The sequence below is a fragment of the Amblyomma mixtum genome, chromosome 1 (genome assembly GCF_055824585.1).
Source record: "Amblyomma mixtum isolate Tamu chromosome 1, ASM5582458v1, whole genome shotgun sequence".
NCBI lineage: Eukaryota > Metazoa > Arthropoda > Arachnida > Ixodida > Ixodidae > Amblyomma > Amblyomma mixtum.
In genome coordinates, this window is record NC_143012.1 from 3650150 (window position 1) to 3673220 (window position 23071).

Here is a 23071-nt window from a genome sequence, read left to right on the forward strand (position 1 = left end):
GGCCTTACCTGTCTCTCTGATTGTGTACAATCCACTCGAACCCCGTCCGCCGACACGGCCTCCGGCCCACTTGTGTCATCAACACAGATTATGTTGACTCACACCCGCTGCCCACGCGATATCCTTGTGGCTCATATAAAACAACTCTGATCGTCAAATACCTCTAGGCCTAAACAAAATCTTTTTGCAGCTTTCGCTATTTAAAAAATGCAGACGACACTCGGGACAACGCATGAGGGTGGAAAGCAAGAGCTGGGACTTGGGTCTGAGGGCGCTCTCCAGGCAGCGCCCCTAGCGCTTCAGCAGAAAGTCCTCTCATGGCCCAAGGGACAGGCCGCCGAAAAATCCAGTTTTTCTTATCTTCCAGAAAATATATATACATTTTAAAATGATATACGGTTCTTCTTTCACGCTAACGCCACTGAATATTTTCACTCGCCGCTTTGGCTCACTGTTAGAACGCTCGGCTACTGAGGACCCGGGTTCAATCCTCGCTGCGCCAGTCCCGTTTCGATGGAGACGATACGCAAAAGGCGCCTGTGTGCTGTGCGATGTCAGTGCACGTTCAAGATCCCAAGGTGGTCGAGATTATCCCGGCGCCCTCGACTACGGCGCCTCTTTCTGTCTTTCTACTTTACTCCCTCTTTCAGATCTTCCATCATGGCGCGGTTGAAGTATCCACCTAGATGTGAGACAGTTACTGCCCCCTTTCCTTTGCTCAGAACCATTTTTTCAGCACGTTTTCAGCGTTCAACGAGAGTGAGGACACTTAAAGCCGCTGAATCCAGCCTGAGGCCAGCCGGCCTAATGAAAGACGACGAGAAGGCGTACGTATCCGCACACACAGACAGAGCGAAGCTGGTGAGCTCGACAAGAAAGCACGCATATTGACTGCCGTCCGGCCTGCTGGAAGGCTTCAAGGCCATCTGAGCGACCGCACCGCAATCATGTGTAATCGCCCATTAGTTCGACGGCCGGAGCGGTCGCTGGCATAGGGGGGGGAGGGTAGAGGGATAAGATCGATGGTTTATAGGCGACAGATACGAGGACGGAAGACCCAACGCGCTGTCGGAAGGCACGTTTCAACGCATGGAGCCGGTGAGGGCTGCGGCATGCTCTATTTAAGAAGGGGGAAAGGGCGGGCCAGACCGCGCACTTTTTCTCCCGCTGGGTCCGGAGAACCCGCTTAGGGCACCTTGGCTCTTGACCTACACCCCGCTACTCATGATGCAGTCGGTGCATTAAAGCGCGCACGCTCGCGGATTGTCGCGTCCGCTCGGCGAACTGACTGGGAAAAAGAGAAAAAAGTTGACACTTCTAGGGTCTCCTTGTATACGGATGGACGCTTACGGTGTCGACGCCGCCCTCCCCCGTCGTTCATTCCGCCGCCGATAAAGCCACCCGGAGAGCGGGAAAGCCCTCAGCGCCGCCGGCACGTCGCCGCATGACGCCAAGGTGGGGAATCCGCGGGCCCCGAAGAGGCGCGGGCCGCCCGCGATTTCACGCATGGGAGACCAGCGCGCCCTGGAAGATGTGCGCTCCGGAAGCAGAGCAGGCATTCGCCGTGACCCGCTTCGCGCTCCACTTCCTCGTCGCGGTCGTCGGCTGGCCCACCGCCATCTGGGTCAAGAGCGGGCCAGCGTCCGCGGCAGCGCGGCGGCCGCCACTAGCATGACGGTCCCGCCGACCGCCGCCTCTCCTCGGCCGCTGCTGCTGCTGCTGCTGCTGGCGCTGGGCGCCGGCGGCGACGCGCAGCGCGGCAGCCCGCTGCTGTTGCCTGACGTCAAGTTCAGCTGCCAAGGCCGCGCGACCGGCTACTACGCGGACGTGGAGCTGCGCTGCAGCGTGTTCCACTACTGCGGCCCGGAGGCCGACCGCTACTCGTTCGTGTGCCCGCCAAAGTCCACCTTCAACCAGCGGCTGCTCATGTGCGACTACGAGCCTGGCGCCGCGGAGCTGTGCCCGCACTCGGAGAGCTACTACAATGTCACCACCACCAGCACGACACCGCGGGTCCGCAAGCCGGTGACGAGGCCACCGACGACGACGACGACGACCACGGAGCCGCCGACCACCTTGCCGCCCACGACGGTGGCCGTGTTCGGCAAGCCACGCGTTACCACCCCGGCGGTGAGCAATGAGGATGAGTGGCTGGACGATGACGACGGCGGGGGTGGCGACAGGAACGAGACTGCCGCAGTCAACGACACGCGCTGGTCGCAACCGGTGCAGCACGACGAAGGCGGCTGGCTGCCTTCGGAGCCCTTCGACCGCCAGGCCCTGTTTGAGAGCCTGCACGAAAGCGGCGTCACCTATGAGGAGCCCCGCTCCTCCGGTGACTCGGGGGCCAACTCCTTCGTGGTGTACGACCCCAGTGAGCTGGGACGCCCCTTCTACTACCAGCCGGAGCCGGCTGGCTACGAGCTGTCCGAAGAACCGCCGCGACCAAGCTACGAGCAGTCCATGGAACCACCGCGGCCGCCTTGGCAGCCGATGGCCCAAGTGCTGCTAGGCAGGCCCGATGGTAGCTACCACAAGACGCCTTCGGGATACTTCGAGTTCCGCCACAGGGCGTCGCGCAGGCGGGCCCGTTCGACGCGTGTTAAGCGCCAGCTGCTGCTTTCACGCTTCTTCAAGCGGCAGCCGCTGCGCCCATCGCCCCCTAGGGAAGAAGAGTGGTTGCCCAGCGTCCACTTCCCGCTCAAGAGCTTCTTCCCCGTCGTACACGAGCCGCCGGCTTGGCCGCCGTTTCGTCTGCCGCCCCCCAAGGGCGCTGCCGCACCTCCACCTCCCTTCCGAGGTCCTCCTGCTCGAGGTCCTTCTAGGCCTATGCACGTCTTCGGAGGAGGGCGCCCGCCCATGCCGCTGCCACACCCGGAGAACTTCATGCCGCCGTTCAGTCCAGAAATGCGGCCCTGGTCTCAGCTCGGCGTGTCCTACCTGCCGGAGTCGATGTTTGTGCCAGCACACGTGATGCACAACCCCGGTCCTCCACCGCCTCCGCCGACGTCACCCCCGCTGACCGAACCACCGCCAATGCGCCCGCCATTGACACACCCGCCAATGCGCCCGCCAATGACGCACCCGCCAATGACGCACCCGCCGATGACACGCTTGCCAGTTACGCGTTCACCACCAAGGAAGAAGCCCAGCCGTCGGCGACGGCCTACACCGACGCGCGCTCCTCCTACTAGCCCACCGTTCACGAAGGAGAACCGCACGTACAGCTGGTATGGCGGATGGACTACCATGCCTCCCAAGGCCACCCCAGCGAGACCGCAGATGTCCATGCAGTTCAAATCAACGCCGTTCGTGCCCACGTTTCCACCGCGATCTATGCCCTCGCCGCCCAAGCCCTCACCATCCAGAACACCCACGCAACCTAAGCCGTTGCCAGCCAGAGTGAAACCTAGGCCGCCGCCGCCACCGCCGCCGCCGCCCATCACGTCCACGAAACCCAAACCAGCGCAGTCCAGGCCCGCTTCGTCCAAGCCAACGTCACCAGCTGCTTGGTCCAAGTCAACGCCAACGGCGACGCTCAAGCTCAGCGGGACGACGCCCTTCAGCTGGGAGCGCCTGCGGACGACAACCACGAGGCCGTCCACGACGCCTCGCCCCGCGACCGTTGTGCGCGTCTTCAGCAACAAGATCGGCTCTTCAGTCATGGCCACGGCAGGCACACCGAGGACCACGACAACGACCACAACAGCACGGCCGAGCACGGTGGCCGACGTCAAGGACAACGTGATCGGCAACGGTCGAGACCGGGGCTTTCCCTTCGAGTTCTTCACGGATATCAATAAGCTGCTGGAACGCAGCACGCCGCAACCGCAACCCGTGTACAAGCCGCCTACTGCAAGCCGGGAGCCCGTCACGGAGGTGGTGACAGCCATCTCCTTCAGCGAATCTGCGCCGGCGGCGGCTGCATGACAGGCGGCCGAGCAGTGCCTTCGCAGTGGCCTCGGCGGCGCAGTGAGACGCCGCTGCCATCGTTATCGGCAACCCCAAGTGGTTAGCGCGCCATGCGTCGCACCTCACACACGCACGGCGCAGTGACCGCTATGCTGGTGTGCTCAGTGACAACCCCGCTGCAGTGGGTGCTTCACTGTGTGTGTGTGACTTAATAAGGACGCCCGAAACGGCCAATGGCTTCCGCAGCTTCGACAGCGCGTTGCAAGCCCCCGTGCACCCGTACGGCAAGCTTTTCGTGTCCGACACCCTCGGCGCCATGGATCAGCGCGCAAAGGCAACGCGGCGTTCCGAACGGGGTCGCTGAAAGCAAGCGGTACTCGTGCACGCGGCATTTAAATGTGGACGTGGGGGTTGTCATGATTTATCAGGTCATTGTGTCTTTGCGCATAAACAAAAATAAATAAGGCATTCTGAATGCCAAATCTCTTTGCGAAAGGGAGTGTGAAAATCTGAATGAAAAGCTCGTGTTAAACACTTGTTCCCGCACGGCCTAATGATGGCGTTAGAGATCGGTGCTCGCAATATGCTCAAATATCCGTTCGGTATTACATAGCACATCCGAACGTAAAAAAAAAAAAAATATTGGCTGGGGCTTAGCTAAGGTTAAGCTTGGATATCTCGAAGCGAAAAACTGCGGTGGTGCTTATGGTTTAGCTTATTATGTTTATGCTTTATGATTTAGCCTTTGTATATGCTTACGGTTTAGCTTATGGTTATGCTTTTTATGATTTAGCCTATGGATACGCTTACGGTTTAACTTATGGATATGCTTTCGATTTAACTTACGGATATGCTTATGGTTTAACTTACGGTTATGCTTACGATTTAGCCTATGGTTATGCTTATGGTTTAATTTGTGGTTATGCTTTGGTTAGCTTATGGTTATGCTATACGTCTGCCTTGTGTAGTAAAATCGCGCCGCGTCATTCGCCCAGTCTCGGCTAGAACGAGAGAAAGCGCTTGCCGCCTTTTATCAATCCACCGCCTGGCAGAAGCTATTGCTTTCCAGCCGGCCTCCGCGATAAACACGCGCTTGCGGCGTACGTCAAACGATGACGCATAGCGCGCGGCAGCGGGCGCCTGTTCTATGTTGTTGTGTTGTGACTGAGAGAAGGATGAAAAGGAAATTGTACGGGCCTGCCTACTGGCTCGAGCCAAGCCACCACCGCTGCCACGTGCAGATAGAGGAGAGTTAAAAGATCAGAGGAAGGAGAGAGAGAGAGGAAAGGAAAGACGCGCGTCGCAGCAACAACTGCGTCCGCCGGAGCGGACGCTGCTCAAACAACAGAAGCGGCCGAAGCCGCGCTCGCCGAAGCGAGAACAGATACTCCCTGGGCAAGCGCGCCTTATATACCCTTCCTCTCAACTGCGCACGGCTGCGACGAAAGAGAGAGAGACAGAGAAAACTTTATTGTCAAACGGTGGCGAGGAGGAGAAGCGGCGGCGCACATGTGCAGTATCCTGCGCCGTGCGTGACGTCACTCGTGCTACGGCATACGCCGGCTCGCGCGAAGCGCGGTGTTGACTAGCGTAGTGAAGCTTTTCGCTTCAAAAAATAGGATCGGGTATCAGCAATGCCTTGGGCACGTTTTGCACCTTCAGTAACCTGTCGCTCGGCCATAAAGGTCAAGCTAACGCTTGTGGGTCGGCTGTGGACACCATGCACACAGAACACGCGAGCGTCGATCATTACTACGCTTCCTCAATGGGACATGGAAAATGATGACGGATAGAAAGTTTAGAACTATACCTACGTATATTGCAGTAGCACGCGAGTATATAGTGTAGTGTAGCTTAGTATAGTGCAGTACAGGTTTGGTTTATGGGGTTTAACGTCCCAAAGCGACTCAGGCTATGAGGGACGCCGTAGTGAAGGGTTCCGGGTAATTTCGACCACCTGGGGTTCTTTCACGTGCACTGACATGGCGCAGTACACGGGCCTCTAAAATTTCGCCTCCATCGAAATTCCAGTACATTATAGTACAGTATAGTACCGTACAGTATGTATAGTATAGTATCGTACAGGGCATTGCCAAGTTTATGGCGGGAGGCGACTAATATTTTCGTTATTTTTCTTTTGTCTAACCCCCTTTCCCACCCCCTTCCAAATCCCAGTTCGGCGTACTTCCATGCATCATAACATGAGGCGCGATGCCACGCCCATTCTAAACTATGGAGCAAGGATTGTTTTTAACACGTGCATTTACAGAGAAAATTCACCTAATACACGTTGCTTGGGGCACCGCAAGAAAAGTTCCCAGCTTTAGAAATTCGTGCGATGGAAGACAAAAGAAAAAAATGGCTCAGATTCCCTTTTCTCTGCTTTGCGTGAGTACGCTTATGTATTTTTCTTTACCGCACAGAAATGCGCTCGCGACATGTATCGGAACGTGAAAGACGTGTTTCGGAATGTCTATTGAGAGAGAGAGAAAATAATTTTAATGAGAGGAAAAGGAGGAGAGGTCGGCCGGTGGCAACATGGCCCTGGCCTGCTGCTCCACACTGGAGAAAGGGAAGGGGAGGAAAGGGAAAGTGTGAATGCAGGTTGATGATAGCATATAATACAACGAGTTTCATGGGTGATATGTCCACACACACACACGCACTGGCTGGCATACTCATCTCGGTGAGTAGACGCGCGTGAAACTCATGTCTTAAACACACACACACTGACACATGTCATTAGCATATACTGGAGTAGGGGCTCCATGAAAATACATATGTAACCCGTGTAAACCGTAGGTAGTGCACAGGCGGTAACAGACTGGTATCCAGGCCTGTTTGGCATAAAAACTTGGTCACGGCCTTCGTCACACACCACAAATCTGCACGTTTCACCCTGGCGCCTATAGAAGAGTTTCTTCAGAGAGAGGGCGAGAGTCCAGTTGTCTCACGGTCGCTTCCAAGTATCTCTCGGCATCATCGCTGCGATGAGCCGAGTCACGGCAAGGCTTCGATGCTCCCCAGTTTTCGGTCCCAAACGCCTTGGCAACTGCCAACGTTTACGGAGGTATATCTGTAAACGTTGGCTGTCACTTGAAGTTCAGCACGCGCCGTGATAGCTGAGGCTCCTGACATGGACGGGGCGTCGGCGCACGAGGTACCGAGCAAGTTGCAGCAGCTGCCCATTGCCGCTTACACATGTAGTTCACGATTTGGCATCGGCCGCCTCTGCCCGTGATAACGCTGAGTTCGCGACGAAGCGTAACAATGCGCAGCCGGTGTATTGTTCAGATAAAACTAATCAAGGGCAGGTCATAGCAGTTACTAAATTCGCATAATCCAGAAATTCTCGTCAACCGTGATCGCACAATTGAGATTCCTTGTTACAGAGGCTTGCAGTACACCCAGGTGAAAAAGAAACCAATGGATCTAATTGAAATGTACAGTTGGATGGAATCAATTGAAGTTCCATTTGGGACAATCCATTTGGAACCAATTGGACATTGCAGTTTGGTTCCAGTTGGAACCAATCTGTTCCATTTGAAACCAGTTAGCTCTAAATACAGATTTGGAACCAGTTACCCGCCGCGATGGCTCAGTGGTTAACGCGCTCGTCTACCGAGCCGGAGTCAGCGGGTTCGAACTCGACCGCGGCGGCCGCGTTTCGATGGAGGCGAAACGCAAAGGCGCCCGTGTGCTGTGCGATGTCAGCGGTAGTGGTGAACAAGAGGGCATGCAGTTATGCGCCTTCCCTCTGGTGTTGTTGCTGTTGCGACTGAGAGAAGGATGAAAAGGAAATTGCACGGGCCTGCCAACTGGCTCAAGCCGAGCCACCACCGCTGCAACGTGCAGATAGAGGAGAGTTAAAAGAAAAGAAGAAAGAGTGAAAGAAAAGAAAAGACGCGCGTCGCAACAACCGCGTCCGCCGAAGCGGACGCTGGCTGAGAAAAACGGGTAAGCGGCTGCAGTCGCGCCTCCTAGTCACCACCTCCCCTGCCACCTCTTCCCTCTGGTTCAGGTGTCCTACCAATTTTATACACCACAAACCACGCAGATGGCGATGCGCAATCGCTACTGCGCATCAGAGAGGGAGACTGTCGGCGAAGCGATGGAGAGCGCGCGGCGGCGGCGGCAGCTCCGGCGGCGACCCCGGCGCGACAGCTGTGCGCCGTGTGACGTCACCCGCTCCTCGCGCATGCGCAGCTTGGCCTTTCCAGAGCTCCGCGAAATGGCTCGGCGACTAGCGTATTGTTGCTTTCACAACAAAATCTTTATTTATGAAGGCCTAAGAAAATTGGAGGACGCTTTAAGAGTGGGAGGCGACAGTGTGTTGCAGCGTTGCCAAAGAGTCTTCGGAACGCCACCGCCCGTTCGGCGCGACGCCTTGCCCGAAGTAAACGACGCCTGTTTCTCATATCTCGGTGGACACCCGAACCGCGCCGTAAGGGAAGGAAAATGAAATGAAAATTGGTTTTAAGGAAACGACGATCTCTCATATCTCGGTGGACACCCGAACCGCGCTATAAAGGAAGGAAAATGAAATGAAAATTGGTTTTAAGGAAAGAAAACGAAGCCTGTCTCTCTCGTATCTCTGTGGACACCCGAACCGCGCCGTAAGGGCCTAAGGATATGAAATGAAAATTGATTTTAACGAAAGGAAATACTCATATCTCGGTGTAGACCCAGAAGGAATTGACACCGCAGTACGTCTCTAAAGTACCTTTTTTAGACAACACCCGTATGCACTAGACACGTCTTTGTTCATTCCAAATCATCGAGCTGCGCGGCGTAGTGGTTAGCGTGCTCGCCTCGCACTCCGGAGGCCGTGGTTCAATTCCCCAACTCGACCAATTTCCTACTCGGTTTTATTAATTAATGCATCTTGGATTTTTCGCTCACGACCAACGCAGCCGACACCGGCTTTTCTGCGACACGGGGCCCTTAACGCTGTCGCGATAAAAAAAATTACGAGGAACTTTAGCGGCTAAAGTGGTGAAAGGCGAAAGTCTGAGTGCTGCATTCTGCTACTCGTATGTTCACTTCACATTCTGTTTGTGCATTAACTGCCAATTAATGACGCTTAATCTTTGCCTTTAGGAGCGGAACGCGACATCGTGTTGTAGCGCTGCCAGGGAGTCCACGGAACGCCACCACCCATTCGGCGCGATGCGTTGCCCTTTGAACGCAACGCTTTTCGAGGAAAGGAAATGGCGCTGTAATTCTCTGTCTTCTCGGTGGGCACCTGAACCGCACCGTACAGGAAGGGAGGAAGTGGAGTGAAAGAAGAAACAGAAAGAGGGGCCGTAATGAAGAAAATGAAAATTGTATTTAGAGGAAAGGAAATTGGGCAGTAACTGTCTCACATATCTCGGTGGACACCAGTCAAAAATTGCATTTGAGGAAAGGAAATTGCGCAGTAACTGCAGGTCTCACATATTTCGGTGCACACCAGTCCAAATTCGCGCGCAGTGACGTCACGACCATTTCGACCAATCTGAAACGCGGACAAATTTGCTAACACGTCTTGGTCACGACAGTATGAGCCATTAAAGGCTTTAGCCTTAAAAACTGGCAGTGGCGCTTAGCTCTATGACAGGATATATGTAGCGTGAGGTGAGGGCGAGGTGTACACATCTCGGTGGACACCGAACCAGAGGGAAGGCGCATAACTGCCCTCTCGGAACAGTGGACACCTCAACCGTGCTTTAAGCTAAGTGGCGGTAGTGACAGGTGGGCGCTGCATGCGTTGGCATTGACAACGTTGTGCCAGAAACGCTGCACTGAAGCCATAGACCGTCGGTGTTCATTGGCGTTGACGTTTTACACTCCGATCATTTTAAGGAAAGGAAGTGCGCATGCATAACTGGCTCCCTGGGTCAGCGGATTCCTGGATCGCGCTTTTATAGTACGTGGGGTGATGAGAGAGAGAGAGAGAGATGTGGGCTGCATGCGTTAGCGCTGACAACGGTGAGCGAACTCTCCCGATCAACCATTAACTGCCACCTGCCAGGGTGGCAGGGGACTTTAATGTACTATCGTGGAAAAGAAGTGTTATACTCAACGCGGCGGGAGCCGGTGAAGCGGAAAACTGCGTTGCAACGTCATCTACAGGAGGCAGCTGGGATCGAGACAGCCAATGCGTGAACTTTATTATCAGCAGGCATGTCGCTTGGCTCGTTTCAATGTTTCGCGCTTTAGCTCGCCAAAATGCCGCAGTTTTCCGTTGCTCCGGGTCCCACCGCGTGGAGTATACCACTTTTGCCCCGATAGTACACATAAAGACAAACAGGAATTTCTTACCACTTATGCGGGAGAACATCCCGTTCCTCTCGCTCGTAACGCCTCCCACGGCTGTGCCAACCTCGCATAGACCTCGTTTTTGAGAACCGGGCGTTGGCGGAGCAAGTTAAGCATATATCCATCTATTACTTCGACCACAAAGCTTCCTTCATGACAATCAAGAACTGTTAGTGGAGTGTTTCTTGAAGAAGGACTATGTGTGAAAAAATAGGCGGGGGCTTAGCTTTGGTTAAGCCTGGTAGGTTGCGAAAGCAGGAGTTTTATACTGCATATGTAGTGCCTTTAGTGGGAAGAGCGCGGCGCGCCGTGGCAAGCGGCCGCCGAGTGGGTAGCCCGTCATCATCATCATCATCAAAACGTTTATTTCCACCGAAATGAGACTCCTTTTTGGACCCCCCGGCACGCAGGACTAAGGGAGCCCTACTTAGGAGCCTCGCAAACTAAGGTCTGGTGAAGACACATTGTCTCTTCACGGCCTCAGCCGCCATTGGTAGCCCGTCTCTCGCTCCTGGTATGACGTCACGCTATAACGTCACTAGCGCCTCTAGCGGGAGAAGCGCGGCGCGCCGTGGCAAGCGGCCGCCGTTACCTGACGAGCCGAGTTGGTAGCCCGTCTCTCGCTCCTGGTATGACGTCACGCTGTGACGCCACTCGGCATAGTATGACGTCAGGGGTCATTCTAAAGGTCAAACGTGGCCAGTGGCCGCCGCTACGCGAAAGGCCGTTCTTGGGAGTAGAATTGCTTTCGCAAAATAACAAGTTGTCTGCAATTGTACATACATGTCTTGCTCGAATTCTTTGCCTCCATCTATCGATAAACTGAAACAGCTGATCAGCTGCGCTCATATTTCGCATTAGGAAGTAACGTAATCGTAGGCAGTTTTTTTCTATAATTTCTTTGGAGACAGGCGAATGAGCGTATCTTCCCTGCCACGAAACCTTTGCCGCATACGCTGACATCGCCGCATCAGCAGTAGTAGAGATCAGACAATATTACACGACGATCTCACCTGAATTCAGAAGCGGGTGATCCGACTGGCTAACGCAGGTCAATGTTTCAAAATGCAAATTTATGCATGCGGTACGTTTCACGCAAACGCTTCAATCTTTATTTTCCATACTCCCTGAACTCCATATTCTTGTATCTAACTAATTCATACAGGTACCTCGGCATCAAGATAACGACCAATCTTTCTTGGGCAGATCACATAACGAAACTATGCGCTATTGCTTCCAGGTCGCTTGGACTCATTAGGATATCACTTGCCATGTCCCCTCCAGCCATCAGACGACTACAATATGGAACGTATCTTCGCAGTAAACTAGAATACGCCCAAAAATAATCAGCCCTCATCGGGCCTACTTGTTTGACTCGCTCGAAGCCATCCTGAACCGCGCAAGTTTCATTAACTCACAGTGTAAATATCGGCTCAGGGGCTATCATGAAATTATATAGGCCTCAAATCATTAGCGATTCGCCTAAATTTTCAATTCTTTGCCTCTTCCACAAACTGTACTTTAGCTTTTCAGCACTTCGGGAAAACTTCATACGCACTTTCGTACGACCTCGCCACTTATTTAATTTCTAAGGCATACAACGTTTGCACGGCTCCACTAATGCATTCAACAAATCGGCTCTTCCTAGTGTGGTAGAAGATTTGAATAACCTGCCCGAACACATTGTCATAGAGACTAATCCTTACAGATCTAGGCAGCTAGACACAACTAGGACCATTTCAACGAACAATAAAAATTTTCCTGTCCACTTTTCGGATACCATGTAAGTACTTCAATCCGATCAACATGTTTTACTCTACTTGTTGTATTGCTGTAGTCTGTAGTCTGGGCAGAGGCGCGACTTCGGAGGTATCGGCGGCGAACATTTGCACGCGCCGACAGCGGCGGCCGGCTTTTCCAATGCGCGCCGCATTCTCGGGGCAAAGCCATCCCCGAGTATTTGCTGGGGGAGGAGACGAGCGCGTGCGTTTGCTGCGCTCGCTTCGCTGCCTGGAACCAAAAGTCCAGCGGCAAGACACTACAGATCTCCTTGCGCCTGCCGCGGAAGGTGACGAGAGCGTGCGGCTGCAACTGCTCGTGGCAGCTTGTGGCGCTGGCCGGATCCCGAAGAGACCCTCACTGCCTCCGCGGAGCTCCACGTAGCCTTCGAGGTGGCGCTCCCGTCGCTGCTTCCGCTTACCCCATGAGGGAAACTTCCCTCCTCGCCCAGCCGGTGCTGTCATCACGCACGGCGATGATGGCCGGCCGCGTCGAAAAACGAAGGGGGGGAACAGGTTCTTCACATCGCTCCCCCCTTAAATGTTGACCTGCGGTTGAACTCATCCATGGAGGCCATCGACGCCGCGTCCACGAGGGCTGCGGTGACGACTGCAGGACCGCTCGTACAGGCGGGTTGCCAGGCTCATCCGATGCGCAGCAAGGTCACCGGGTACCCCTCCATGTCCAGCGGCAGGCACCCAAAATTAGACACCTTTACATACCGTGTACCGTGTTCCCGTTACCGGTACCGGAGTACCGGGAGTCCGCGCGCAGCCAATGAGCAAGCGATTATGATGATGATAACAACTTTATTTTCCTCCAGATAAGGAAGCCCCCTATTCCCCGTCCCCGGCACGCAGGCCTTGGTGACGGGGGCCGGGACCTCCGCGATTAGAAGCAGGCGAAGAGGTCTTGATTTCTCGCGGCTTCTTCCGCCAGGCGGATGGCTTGTTGCTGATAAGCAAGCGCAAATCTCCTTGACGTCGCCAGATGGCGCCACGTACCCGGCAGCTAGCAGCTCGCGCCTGCAGCATCGGGACCAATCAGCGCGTGATCACCGGCGGCAGGCGGGCTTCAGTACTCCGGTAACGGTAACACGGTACACGGTATGCTAAAGGTATCTATTAGGGTGCCGGGAGGGTGTTGTCCGTGCAGACGCGCCTTCTGGTAGCCGCTGCAAACTGCTCGCCCGTGACTCCGCAGCTTACGATGACTCACGGCCGCAGGGCAGCAGGCAGGGACGCAGACAAAGGACAGCAGGTCAGGGCGGCTTCTCTCAAACTCTGCATATATCGCTCCCACTATCTCCAAAAGTTTGAATCGAAGGCAGTTGAGACCACGCAAACTGACCCTTTGGTAAAATGCGGAGCAATGCGAGTGTCAAGCAGTTCCGCCCAAACACTCGGTTCATTTGAACGTAACTGGCTGTCTGCGGTCGAAGCGCACTCGCAGTTCGCTTTCCGGCATGATAATGCTAAGCTCAGTTGAACTGCATTAGCGTATCTGATTCCGCGAAATTATCAATTCGCTTCGCAACTGAAAATAAAATACCAAGTTCGTTTGAACAAAGTCAGCTTTCTGTATAGTTGGGCTGTTTCCTTCCAAAAGCGACAGGCAGCTCCCGAAGAGCCTTCAGCCTACTCCCTCTGACACTTGCCGGTGCCAACAAAGGGGCCAATTGAGGACAACAGCTAGAACACACCGCTACGAGGAGATACGTTTCTGCCATGGTGACCCTACTCGCTCGCTGCTACACCAGCAACTTCTGAGCGAACGACGCCCACCGACGCTTCTGCTGCAATATACAAGCCAGCAGATTACGGCACCCGGCTCCCAGAGCCAAAGATACAGAAAGGAGAATATTTACAACTATATACAAGAAAAATCGGGCCACCCTTCAAACTTCCGCATTCACTCGCTTCTGGCTTGCTGTTCTCCGTGGACGGCTCGGCCTCGCTCTTGATGTGCGCACCCCGTAGATTCAACTTCCAAAGGTGTATCGATGAAGTGGTAATCAACAGCGTAGCATGCACGGCTATTCCCTCATGCTTCTATTCCGGAAGTGTGTGATGAGAGGCTAGTCGGTAAGACATACTGAAGACACAAAACTACGCAGGAAACAGGACACAGAAAAGAAGCAGACAGGACGAGCGTAGACTAACAACTGATTTATTGGTCGAAAACAACCTTCCTTCAAAAGCAACGCATGCGCAACCAAACTTAACGCCCAAAGCAAAAGTACACAATCTTATCAACCTAAAAAGTCAAGTTCCTTCTATTCCGCTCATCTCGCGTTCAAGAAATGCTAGCAACTCCGAATTCGGGTCAGACCTAACGCTGTACAAATCCGGGCGGGCATTCCACGAACCGAACTGACTGTCGTCCCTCGTCCCAAAAGCTTGCCCCACGTTGGGCGCCATTGTGGAATTATGGTGGTCAGCCTTCCGCCCCCGCACTTCCACTCCGCGGATGCAGCGTTCCCGCTCGCTAACCGCGGAGGGGTTCGTGCTCGAGGGAACAATGGGAGGGACGACAAAGCGTGAACACTCATATGCTATTTATTACACTTGCAATGAATACATAGAGCGGGCCGGCTAGCTAACATCAACGAGGCATTCCTCGGAAATAGAAGGCTACGTATTTCCGACTTACCGGCTTGGGCAGGGAGCACCGCGTAGCCTCCGAGGTGGCGCTCCCGTCGCTGCTTCCGCCTACCCCATGATGGAAACTTCCCTCCTCGCCCAGCCGGTGCTGTCTTCACGCACGGGGATGATGGTAGGCCGCGTCGAAAAACGAATGGGGGGAGCAAGTTTTCCACAATCGAGACCCAGAGTCAGGCCTATTGCGGTATTTATCTGCGAGAAACTTATCGAGGCAGATTTAATTTTCCTTTTTTATGCTACTATGTGGATCCCACAGTGATGCAGCTAGTCAATACGTGTTGCTTCTGAAGTGCGGGGACACGATGCAGCCGCGCGTCCTGCCGGTAGCGTCGGCGGCTTCGGTATGCACGGACAGATATGGAACCTGTTCTGCCCATATACCGTGCGAAAGTCGCTATTACATCAGCACCCACCGTATCTTCGAGACGTTGCGGCGTGAAGGACGTGAATAGCCCGAGGTACTGACAAAGCCGCCACCATAGACCCCATGCGCACAGTTAAATGCGGTAAAGTGTGTCGTATTGTTTAACGGTGGATGCATTCCCCTTGAGTAGAATGGTATTTTCGCCTTCGTTCCTAACGTACGAAAAGCTGACTAATTGAAGACACACTGTATTGTTGGACAACCTTTGCGTATCCCTGCGGATGGTCCTTCGCGTTACAAGCCCCCCCTTGCCACCCTCTTCTGGACGCCTGTGAGTAGCGCCTGCTATCTAGGGTAATTTATATTCACCCTTACAAATCGTATTTTTTTTTTATTAATGCACACAGTTCCCGGCGAAATAAACGCCGTCTTTGTAAACGTTTGTAGATTACTATAAACGTTGGCCTTTGTGCTATGCGAGTGGCGGGGCCACGAGGGGGCGCGCATTGTAATTTGTGCGGTCGCATTGGTTACATTGGTCGCATGCACGTAGTCCGGCGCCACCAGAGCAACACTTCAGCGGAAAGACAAAGAAGGCCAGAATAAGTACTGTGGTCGTAATGCGTAGCGAAGACGACCGGTACGGGGACAGGCCTCGATCTTCGAGCCACTCGAAGAGGTTCCGCATGAACGAAGGCGACTGGCTTTGCGCTGATTCGCAGTAAGTTCATGGCTTCCTGCAGCGGCGGCTGCTTAGCGCGCGCCAGGCAGCTCGTTGAAGCCTTCTGTGGCGAGTATTTTCTTGGGGATCGTCCCTGCTCTGCCAAAGGCATTCGTAAGGTTTTTGGCGTGGTACTTAGGGCTCGGCACGTAAGCATATCGGCGTGTTTGTAAATATAGGTGCGCAATATATGAGCAGCTTTGCACATTGTGGGCATTTCGAACGGTTGCAGGTTGTGTTCTGTTTTTGTTAATAGGTACGTTACGCACCTGCTGATTTTGCATTCAAAGTCATCCTTTTCGCTTCGTGCTGCATAACTTCTTGGAAGACTGCTTTAAATTTTTGTGAACTTCTGAAGCCCAAAGAGAGGATCATCGCGTTCTTGCAAAGGCATTGCATTTGCTACGTGAAGTTAAGTCAGCTTACTAAGGCTACGAAGTAAATTGTTTCTAGCTTTGGACAAGTAGGTGCAAGATAGGTTTGTGGAGGGGCGTGCGTTGTGTACAGTTTGGCTTTCGTAGTTTTTGGGCAACAGGTGTACTTTTGCAAGACGAATATGAAAAGCTATATGTCGATTATGACGATGGTTCAACTGTGCTGAAGATTGAATAGACCAGAAAATAAAAGGTTACATGTTTGCTGATGATGTGCTGGTCTTGATATTTTTGCGCAGTTTAAAACGTTAATTTTTGATGAATTGATTGCAGCTGTATCTTTTGTGCTTGGGCTTTGTCTTGCCAGCTACGTGAGGTGTTGTGGAGGCTACAAAGAGTGTTGAAACATTAGACGATTGTTTTTTGTCTATCACTGCTACTGTTGCATATGCGCAATTCTAAAGCAGTTGGGGTTGTGTGGACGTGCTTTAAACTAACATTTTAAAAGGAAACCCTGATTTGATGATTCCATTATATGTCCAAGGGTCCTGTCACTTTGTTTCTTCAAATTGTTTTTAAAAATAGAGTACAAATATAAAGCTTCAAAATTACAAAAACTGCAAGCCATAACTGAAATTCAACTGCATGGCTAGAGGCAGTGCTTTTATGGTGACATCAAGAATGTTTATTCGAAAACCACTCTGGCATGCATTGAATGCTAAAAAGGGAACTGCAAAGACTGTCTCTATTTATGAAATGTCTGACTTGGCCTGACAATGTTTTTTTGAGCAAGTGGGAAACAGGTGTTTTTCATGCAGGCATTGCTTGTGATGCTACAAATGCACTTTTGCCTGTAGAAATTTCCTGAACTGTGATCATCGCAGTGACAAACAGTAGTTAACCTTCACAGAAACAACATGCCACGTGGCCTTGGTAGAAATGATCAGGATGGAGGGAAGAACCTAGTATAAAGTTTTCATTAGAATGCCTGAATGTCACGCATTACCCACAGTTGCCATGCAATGTTACAGTTACGTTTAGTATGGGGTACATTTCTGCAAGCACTGCATTTTTTACTTCTCAGGGAGGATCATTGTACAGTTGTACTTTCACTTCCACAGAAGCACAGCACTTGCATGCTGTCCTTTTGCTGCCCAGCATCTACAGTTGTGCACGCGGCTTTTCTAGAAGTGTTTTTATGAAGTCAGGGACGCTGGCTACATTTGAGATTGGACGGAATGGTGGAGCCATTTTAAGCCTAGAAAAAAGGATTTGATTTTCTAAAGCATGAAATAAAGATGGACGTCACGAAGTTTCACTACACGCCTAGGAAGTGGGGCCTGGTGTTGCAGCATTTTCTTCTCCCACGCGGTGTAATGCTTTGCTAAATGACGCTGTAGCTGAGTTCTCATTACGTAACTGCTTCGGATGAGAAAGAAGATATTTTATTCAGCATAAATATCTTTTTCTTGTCTTTTTTTAAGAGCAGGGCTGAAGTTCCATGAGCGTGGAAGTGCGGGGAATGATGAAAACCTGTAGTTTTTGAGCCATTCACATTTATTTTGTAAAATACGAGGTTTTCTAAATATGCAAACACAAATTTTCTGATTTTTCTCGACAGTAAAATATAATGAATGTCTGAAAGGCTTTAAAAGGCAATGGTGCAATAATTTTAAATAAGCAGTAATCTTCGAAAGGAAACTGAAACTCCCATGCGCTACCTGGAGGGCTGCCTTGCGTGTCAACAGTGATGACGTCAATCTTGGTAGAGTAGCTGTGTGTGCGTGCTGCCACGTGGCACCAAGAGCTTATTGGTGATGGAGTGGCATGCAAAGACTGAGCTCAAATCCTTGATTCTTTCTTCATGTCCTCTGGCATTGTGCGTGACTATTCTGTAGACACAGCCTCAGTATTAATTACTCACAGCTTACCGTTGGCCTGCTGCCACGAGAAAAGCCTGATCAGGGCAATCTTGGGCAAGCATAGCACATTGATATTCGATTAAAACTACAAAGGTTAAGCCTTTATGATTTAGAAATTATAGGGCAGGAAGGGGCAAAACCACATGGCAAAGTGACAACGAGTTGGCGAGTGTAGCCAAAACATTGGTGTAACGAGCTATTGAAAGCCTTTGGTGCCTTTTATAAATGAACTTATTGGTGCAAGTGACATATTTCACTAAACAACGTTACTGTGACTATGACAGCAGCTGAATGTTATTGAGGGTCCATATTCTATTTACTAATAAAAATGCCAACACTTTTTTTTATTTCTGTTAAGTCAGGTGAGGTGTATCAGGCAGGCTTATGGTGTGCTGAATGCACAGGCCTAAGTGTGAGTGAACTTCTGTACCATAACGACAAGTAACTACGAGTTGCTAGTTTTAATTTATCCTGTCTGGGGTATTTAAGTAAAGTAAGACGCTAAAGGATCTTCCATACTTACTTCCGCTTGATTCCTTTACATAGCTGCCTCTGTGTATTAGAGCAACATTGACATAGCAACTGATCTCAGCAGCATCCTATAATTCAGTTTCACACATCCAAACTCTTCCTTGAGAAATAAGCTATCTTTGTGGTAGTCCTGCTTTAAAGATTCAAAGCAAACGCGCTCTCGGAGTGGGGGCCAGTTCAGGCATCGGGCAGCATAAATACATTTTTTGCATAGTGCCTCATCATCTCACAGTGAGCTGTGCATCCCACAGCACAGTACTGGTCACCACACTCACTTGAGTGAACGCAAACTGTGAGTGAGGACTACAGCTGAACCCATGAAACCTGTTCCCTGCCGGGCTGATATCCATCTGCTCTGTGCCAGGCTGTGTCAAGCCTGATGTCATCTCATAAATGGTTGGCCTTAAAAATGGCCTGTTTGTCGACAGTGCAGATCAGGAGGGTGTGAGGTTCTTTTGCAGAAAAACTAGCTTGTTCTCTGGCATGTCATTTAGTACACAGTCTTGACTTTTTTCATTTTCATCTGTAAGAACTGAAAAATCACCGCGGTTTCCCTTTAAACTTGCTTGTTATAGATTGAAAAGGCAAACTGAAGGACTCTAGGTGGGCCGGAAAGGTGCTGTCCGGGCACTTACAGTGGCTCTTTTGCAGGTGTGGCAACGTCAACTTCGCGCGCAGGACCAGTTGCAATCGATGCGGTAAAGGTGAGTGGTCATAGCCTATGTGAAACATGCCACCACTGAGCAGCCAGCGTTTAATTCAGGTTCTATCCTGTCTTGTGTGTCTTGTCCTGTCATATTTAGAGCTGCCTTTTGGCCCGTTAACACGTTTTACAAGTTCTTGACTGGTGCCTGCACGGTCTGCTTGCCTCATGCTGCACAGTTTTATTGTCTTCTTGATGAGCACAGCGAACTTTGCATTTTATAAGCTCTTTCCTTACCGAGCCTATTATAATTGTTTAGTTTAAACGATGCCGCAAAATGCCTTCTTCTGAGCGATCCGAGCCACTCCTTGACGAGTAACGCCATCCACTATGTTGCAAAAAGACTTTACTTCAGTTTCAGAAAGTCTCTTTTTTTTTATCACCTTCACGAGGGAGCATTTTTAAACTTCACACGAAACCTGTCAATATGGAGCAATCGCGTAAGCCTGGCGACCAAGGTAGTGACCTCTTCTTGCACTCACCCTGCTTAGCAGCGACGGTGTTGCAATTTTGCAGCATCGACACTTGACTCTGTAGGTGCTTTGTGTGAAAAGATGAAATCCATTTGTCTTATTTTAGTTCGAACGGAAATAATTTAACTCCCAGCCCAGACTATTGACAGGTGCCCACCCATAACGTTTGCTTCCGCTGTTGCTGAGGAGATTCATTGCTTTCATGCCGTCTTTGAAGGTACCGGGCATATTCTGAATAAATCAGTGCTACCAGCAGATTAGCGAACGCAGTTATCTGCAAGACGGCCCGGGGTCTACCTCGGCACTGCTCTTTGGAGAGTTAGCCTGAAGAGTTCTGTAACTTTGAATATACTCACTTTTGGGATAGTAGCACATAAAATGTATATTGTAGGTTCTTTATTTTGATGTTTTCGAAATGGATATGTTTAAAATTTTTGCGAATTTTTGTGCGTCTTAAATTTTTGCCAATCAGAAGAATTATCTCTTGTGAGCTGCATATGTTCTGCTTATTTTGTATAATTGAAAAGAAAAATCTGTTAACTACTCTAATGATGTTTTCACTAGTATCCAGTGCCTACTGCTGTAACATGCTTATTGCTATATAGTTGCCTTATTTGTTATTTGTTGCTGTCGTCTACATCATATGTAACAGCTTATAGTGGTCGGGACCCTTAAACAAATTTTGTTGGGTCCCTGAAGTTCTGTGTTTGTATTTCATGTTTTATGCTAAATAAATACTTTTCTAATAAAGAAAAAAATGTTTGTTGAAAAAATGTTGTGCACCACCCTGAACCTAAGAAAAATAGCAGCGCTAAAGAATGCAACCACAGAAGAAGAAAGAACAGGACACGTTTCTTCTTCTGTGGTTGCATGCTTTAGCGCTGATATTTTTCTGAGATTCAAAATGCACCAACTAGCCCAGAACGAAGTTTTGTTGAAGCATCACCCTGAAGTCGCCTGTTCTTGCATGGTAAGGAAAGGGTTAGCTTCCTGGCAAATGATATGCAAAATTCTTGCGACCCTATCCAGAAAACAATGCGCAAGCTTGTGGAAGAGGAACAGAGAAGTAGTTGTAATTGTGCTGAGCCTGTAAGATGCTGATGTTTGGCAATTTAAAACTCGGTGGCTGATTATAGGGGCAGAAAACTGTGTGGCAACAGATGCCAGATTGTTCCAGTTGCCCATGAGACTGGAACCAGAAGTGTACTGTGGCAGAGATTAGAAAATCTGCGAGGATATGGTGGTCACAGGTGCCGCTTCTAATGAGGATGATGGAGGCCACACTGTTTTTTAATAGCATTTAAGGGGACAGGGTAAGCAAAAAATCTGAAAAATATCAATTTTTAGTTTTTTCCTAATTATGAAATTACATTCTTTTCTGCATCGTTTGATGTATCACACTTCATCCTGGGCAATTTATATCAACCTGAAAAAGCTATCTGAAAGCAAAGCGGTCAGCGACACACCCCTTTACCAGCGATGTGTTTTTTCAGTTTTTACTAAAAACTAGAAAAAACTCGAAATGTTACGGAATTTAGCTGCAAGAGAAAGCTCTCTGGCAACCATTCAAGCTCTCTGGCTACCATTCAAGCTCTCTGGCAACCATCCAGAATCCAAACGAGTCCTTCAACAACGTCGTATGGGAGTGTGCTAAAAAAAATGTCTTTGCGGGCCTACAGACAATGAAGATTGCTACATTAGATGCTGTTCTGACCTTCAATGATGGCGCCATCGCAAGAACTAAAGTTCTTGAGGCATGTGGACTAAGTCCGGGCAGCAACACTGTCCGCTGGCTGAAGCAAGTCGATCGGCGTCGAGTTTACTTTGCTGATCGAGCTACGCAGCCAGTGACAAAACAGGCACGAGAAGCTAAACGGCAGGAAAAGAAGCACCAAGCTGACCTAGATGATAACTATGCAGCTGGTGCCTATTGAATAAATTGGTCAAAACGAGTTGGCTAAGTAGAAATCTTGGGATTGAAGGTTTTGTTTACTTTAAACTCAGTTTTCTCAAAACAAGATATTTTGTTACGTCGGTACCATTATTTTCTAAATGACAACAGATATCAAGCTGATTTTTTCTGTGTATACAGTACATATACGTGGCAATTTACTGCACCAAAATTATCAGCGTGCAAATAATATTGTTTGTTTTAAAATAAAAATATATACAAAATTTGGTCAAAATTAGGGTGTAGAAAGTAAAAAAATCACATAATTTAATTTCTCCTATACTAAAATAATTTTGGTACAGCGGCTAGAAGATGAAATTCTGAACAAAATGACATAAATATCTTGCTGCTATCTTTATCCGTTGCTGAGGAAAGTGTACCACAATATGCCCCAAAATACATGGGAAAGATGGGGCTTACCCTTAAGGCATGCATGCATTAAGGCCACATTGCGCATTTGATTTCTTCCCTTAAGGCATGCATGCATTCAGGCCACATTGCGCATTTGATTTCTTCCTGGGCAGGACACTGAAAAAAAATATTGACATGGGGCTTTTGGGACTATTAGGAGTGACAAGTCAAACCATGAAGGTAACTCATAGGAACGTGATAATAACATGCTGAATGTTTATTTCTTTTGTGAAAACTGCCTTGTGAACGTCCTTTGTCTTCCTTTTCCTTTGTGTTAGCCAGCATTAGTGCAGTGCTCTTGTCTGAGCACCTGTGCCATTCAAATGAAGGATTGCCAAAATAAAAGCCTGTGCCAGGCATATGAGAACAAGTCTGGTGCACTACCGAAAGCTGCTTATGTTTTCACCCACTTGCACTGATATGGTGCAGTCGAGACCAACGTTTTTAGATCCCTTTCAGTTTGAAAGCTGCGGCATGCGGATTGTCGCCTTTCCGTTTCCTGCCGCGCAGTGGCGCTCGCCACGCCGTTTGCCCGACCAGCGTGGCCCTTCGCCGTCGTCGCCGCCGTCTGATTTGGAGCAGCCAGCAGATATCAGCTCTCCTGTGCCAGTTGTTGGCAGTGACGCATATCTTACAGTATACAAAAGCTTCAAGCAAGGGTGCTTAAAGCATCCCACCAAAAAGATGCTAGAGTTTACCAACATTGTAAACAAAGCAATCACGATTTCTTTGAAAGAAGGTCCCGTTTTTGAGGACATTTTTTGGGGGGTGCTAGACGAGCTGGAATTGCCAAACCTTGCTCAGCTTGGATGTGCAGAGCATATGGCCACTTTTACACGCCAAGTGCTGCATTTTGTCATAGTGACACGCATGCACTTATATGCGAGAGACGTGAACCGCCGGCTGGAGAACAGAGAAAAGGTTGTCTTTGCAAATAAAAAAGCTCGCCCTCTGTAGCTATTCTCTC

General features: G+C 50.4%; 3 protein-coding genes across 4 annotated transcripts in view; 2 read left to right on the top strand and 1 right to left on the bottom strand.

Annotated features, from left to right (window-relative positions):
- Positions 1 to 23071, bottom strand: part of Snp (Snipper) — a 302062-nt gene that overhangs the window by 191045 nt on the left and 87946 nt on the right. The gene's annotated exons all lie outside the window — the stretch shown is intronic.
- LOC149365279 (uncharacterized) lies at positions 1492 to 4407 on the top strand. Its single transcript, XM_089541581.1, has one exon. It carries the CDS (start codon positions 1507 to 1509, stop codon positions 3928 to 3930), a length of 2424 nt encoding a protein of 807 aa, XP_089397707.1. The 5' UTR covers positions 1492 to 1506; the 3' UTR covers positions 3931 to 4407.
- The window catches only part of LOC149365280 (zinc finger Ran-binding domain-containing protein 2), a 32566-nt gene continuing 25004 nt past the window's right edge, over positions 15510 to 23071 (top strand). Inside the window, exons 1-2 of one of the 2 annotated variants that reach the window (XM_089541588.1) lie at positions 15510 to 15739; positions 19218 to 19270. In XM_089541588.1, coding sequence (XP_089397714.1) covers positions 15639 to 15739; positions 19218 to 19270 — 154 coding nt within the window. In that variant the 5' untranslated portion in view covers positions 15510 to 15638. The remainder of the gene's footprint in view (positions 15740 to 19217; positions 19271 to 23071) is intronic. The other variant, XM_089541590.1, reaches the window with a different exon arrangement.

What these genes read in the sequence shown, in the direction of transcription:
- LOC149365279 (XM_089541581.1), top strand. Translation starts at nt 1,507, where the DNA reads ATGGGAGACCAGCGCGCCCTGGAAGATGTGCGCTCCGGAAGCAGAGCA.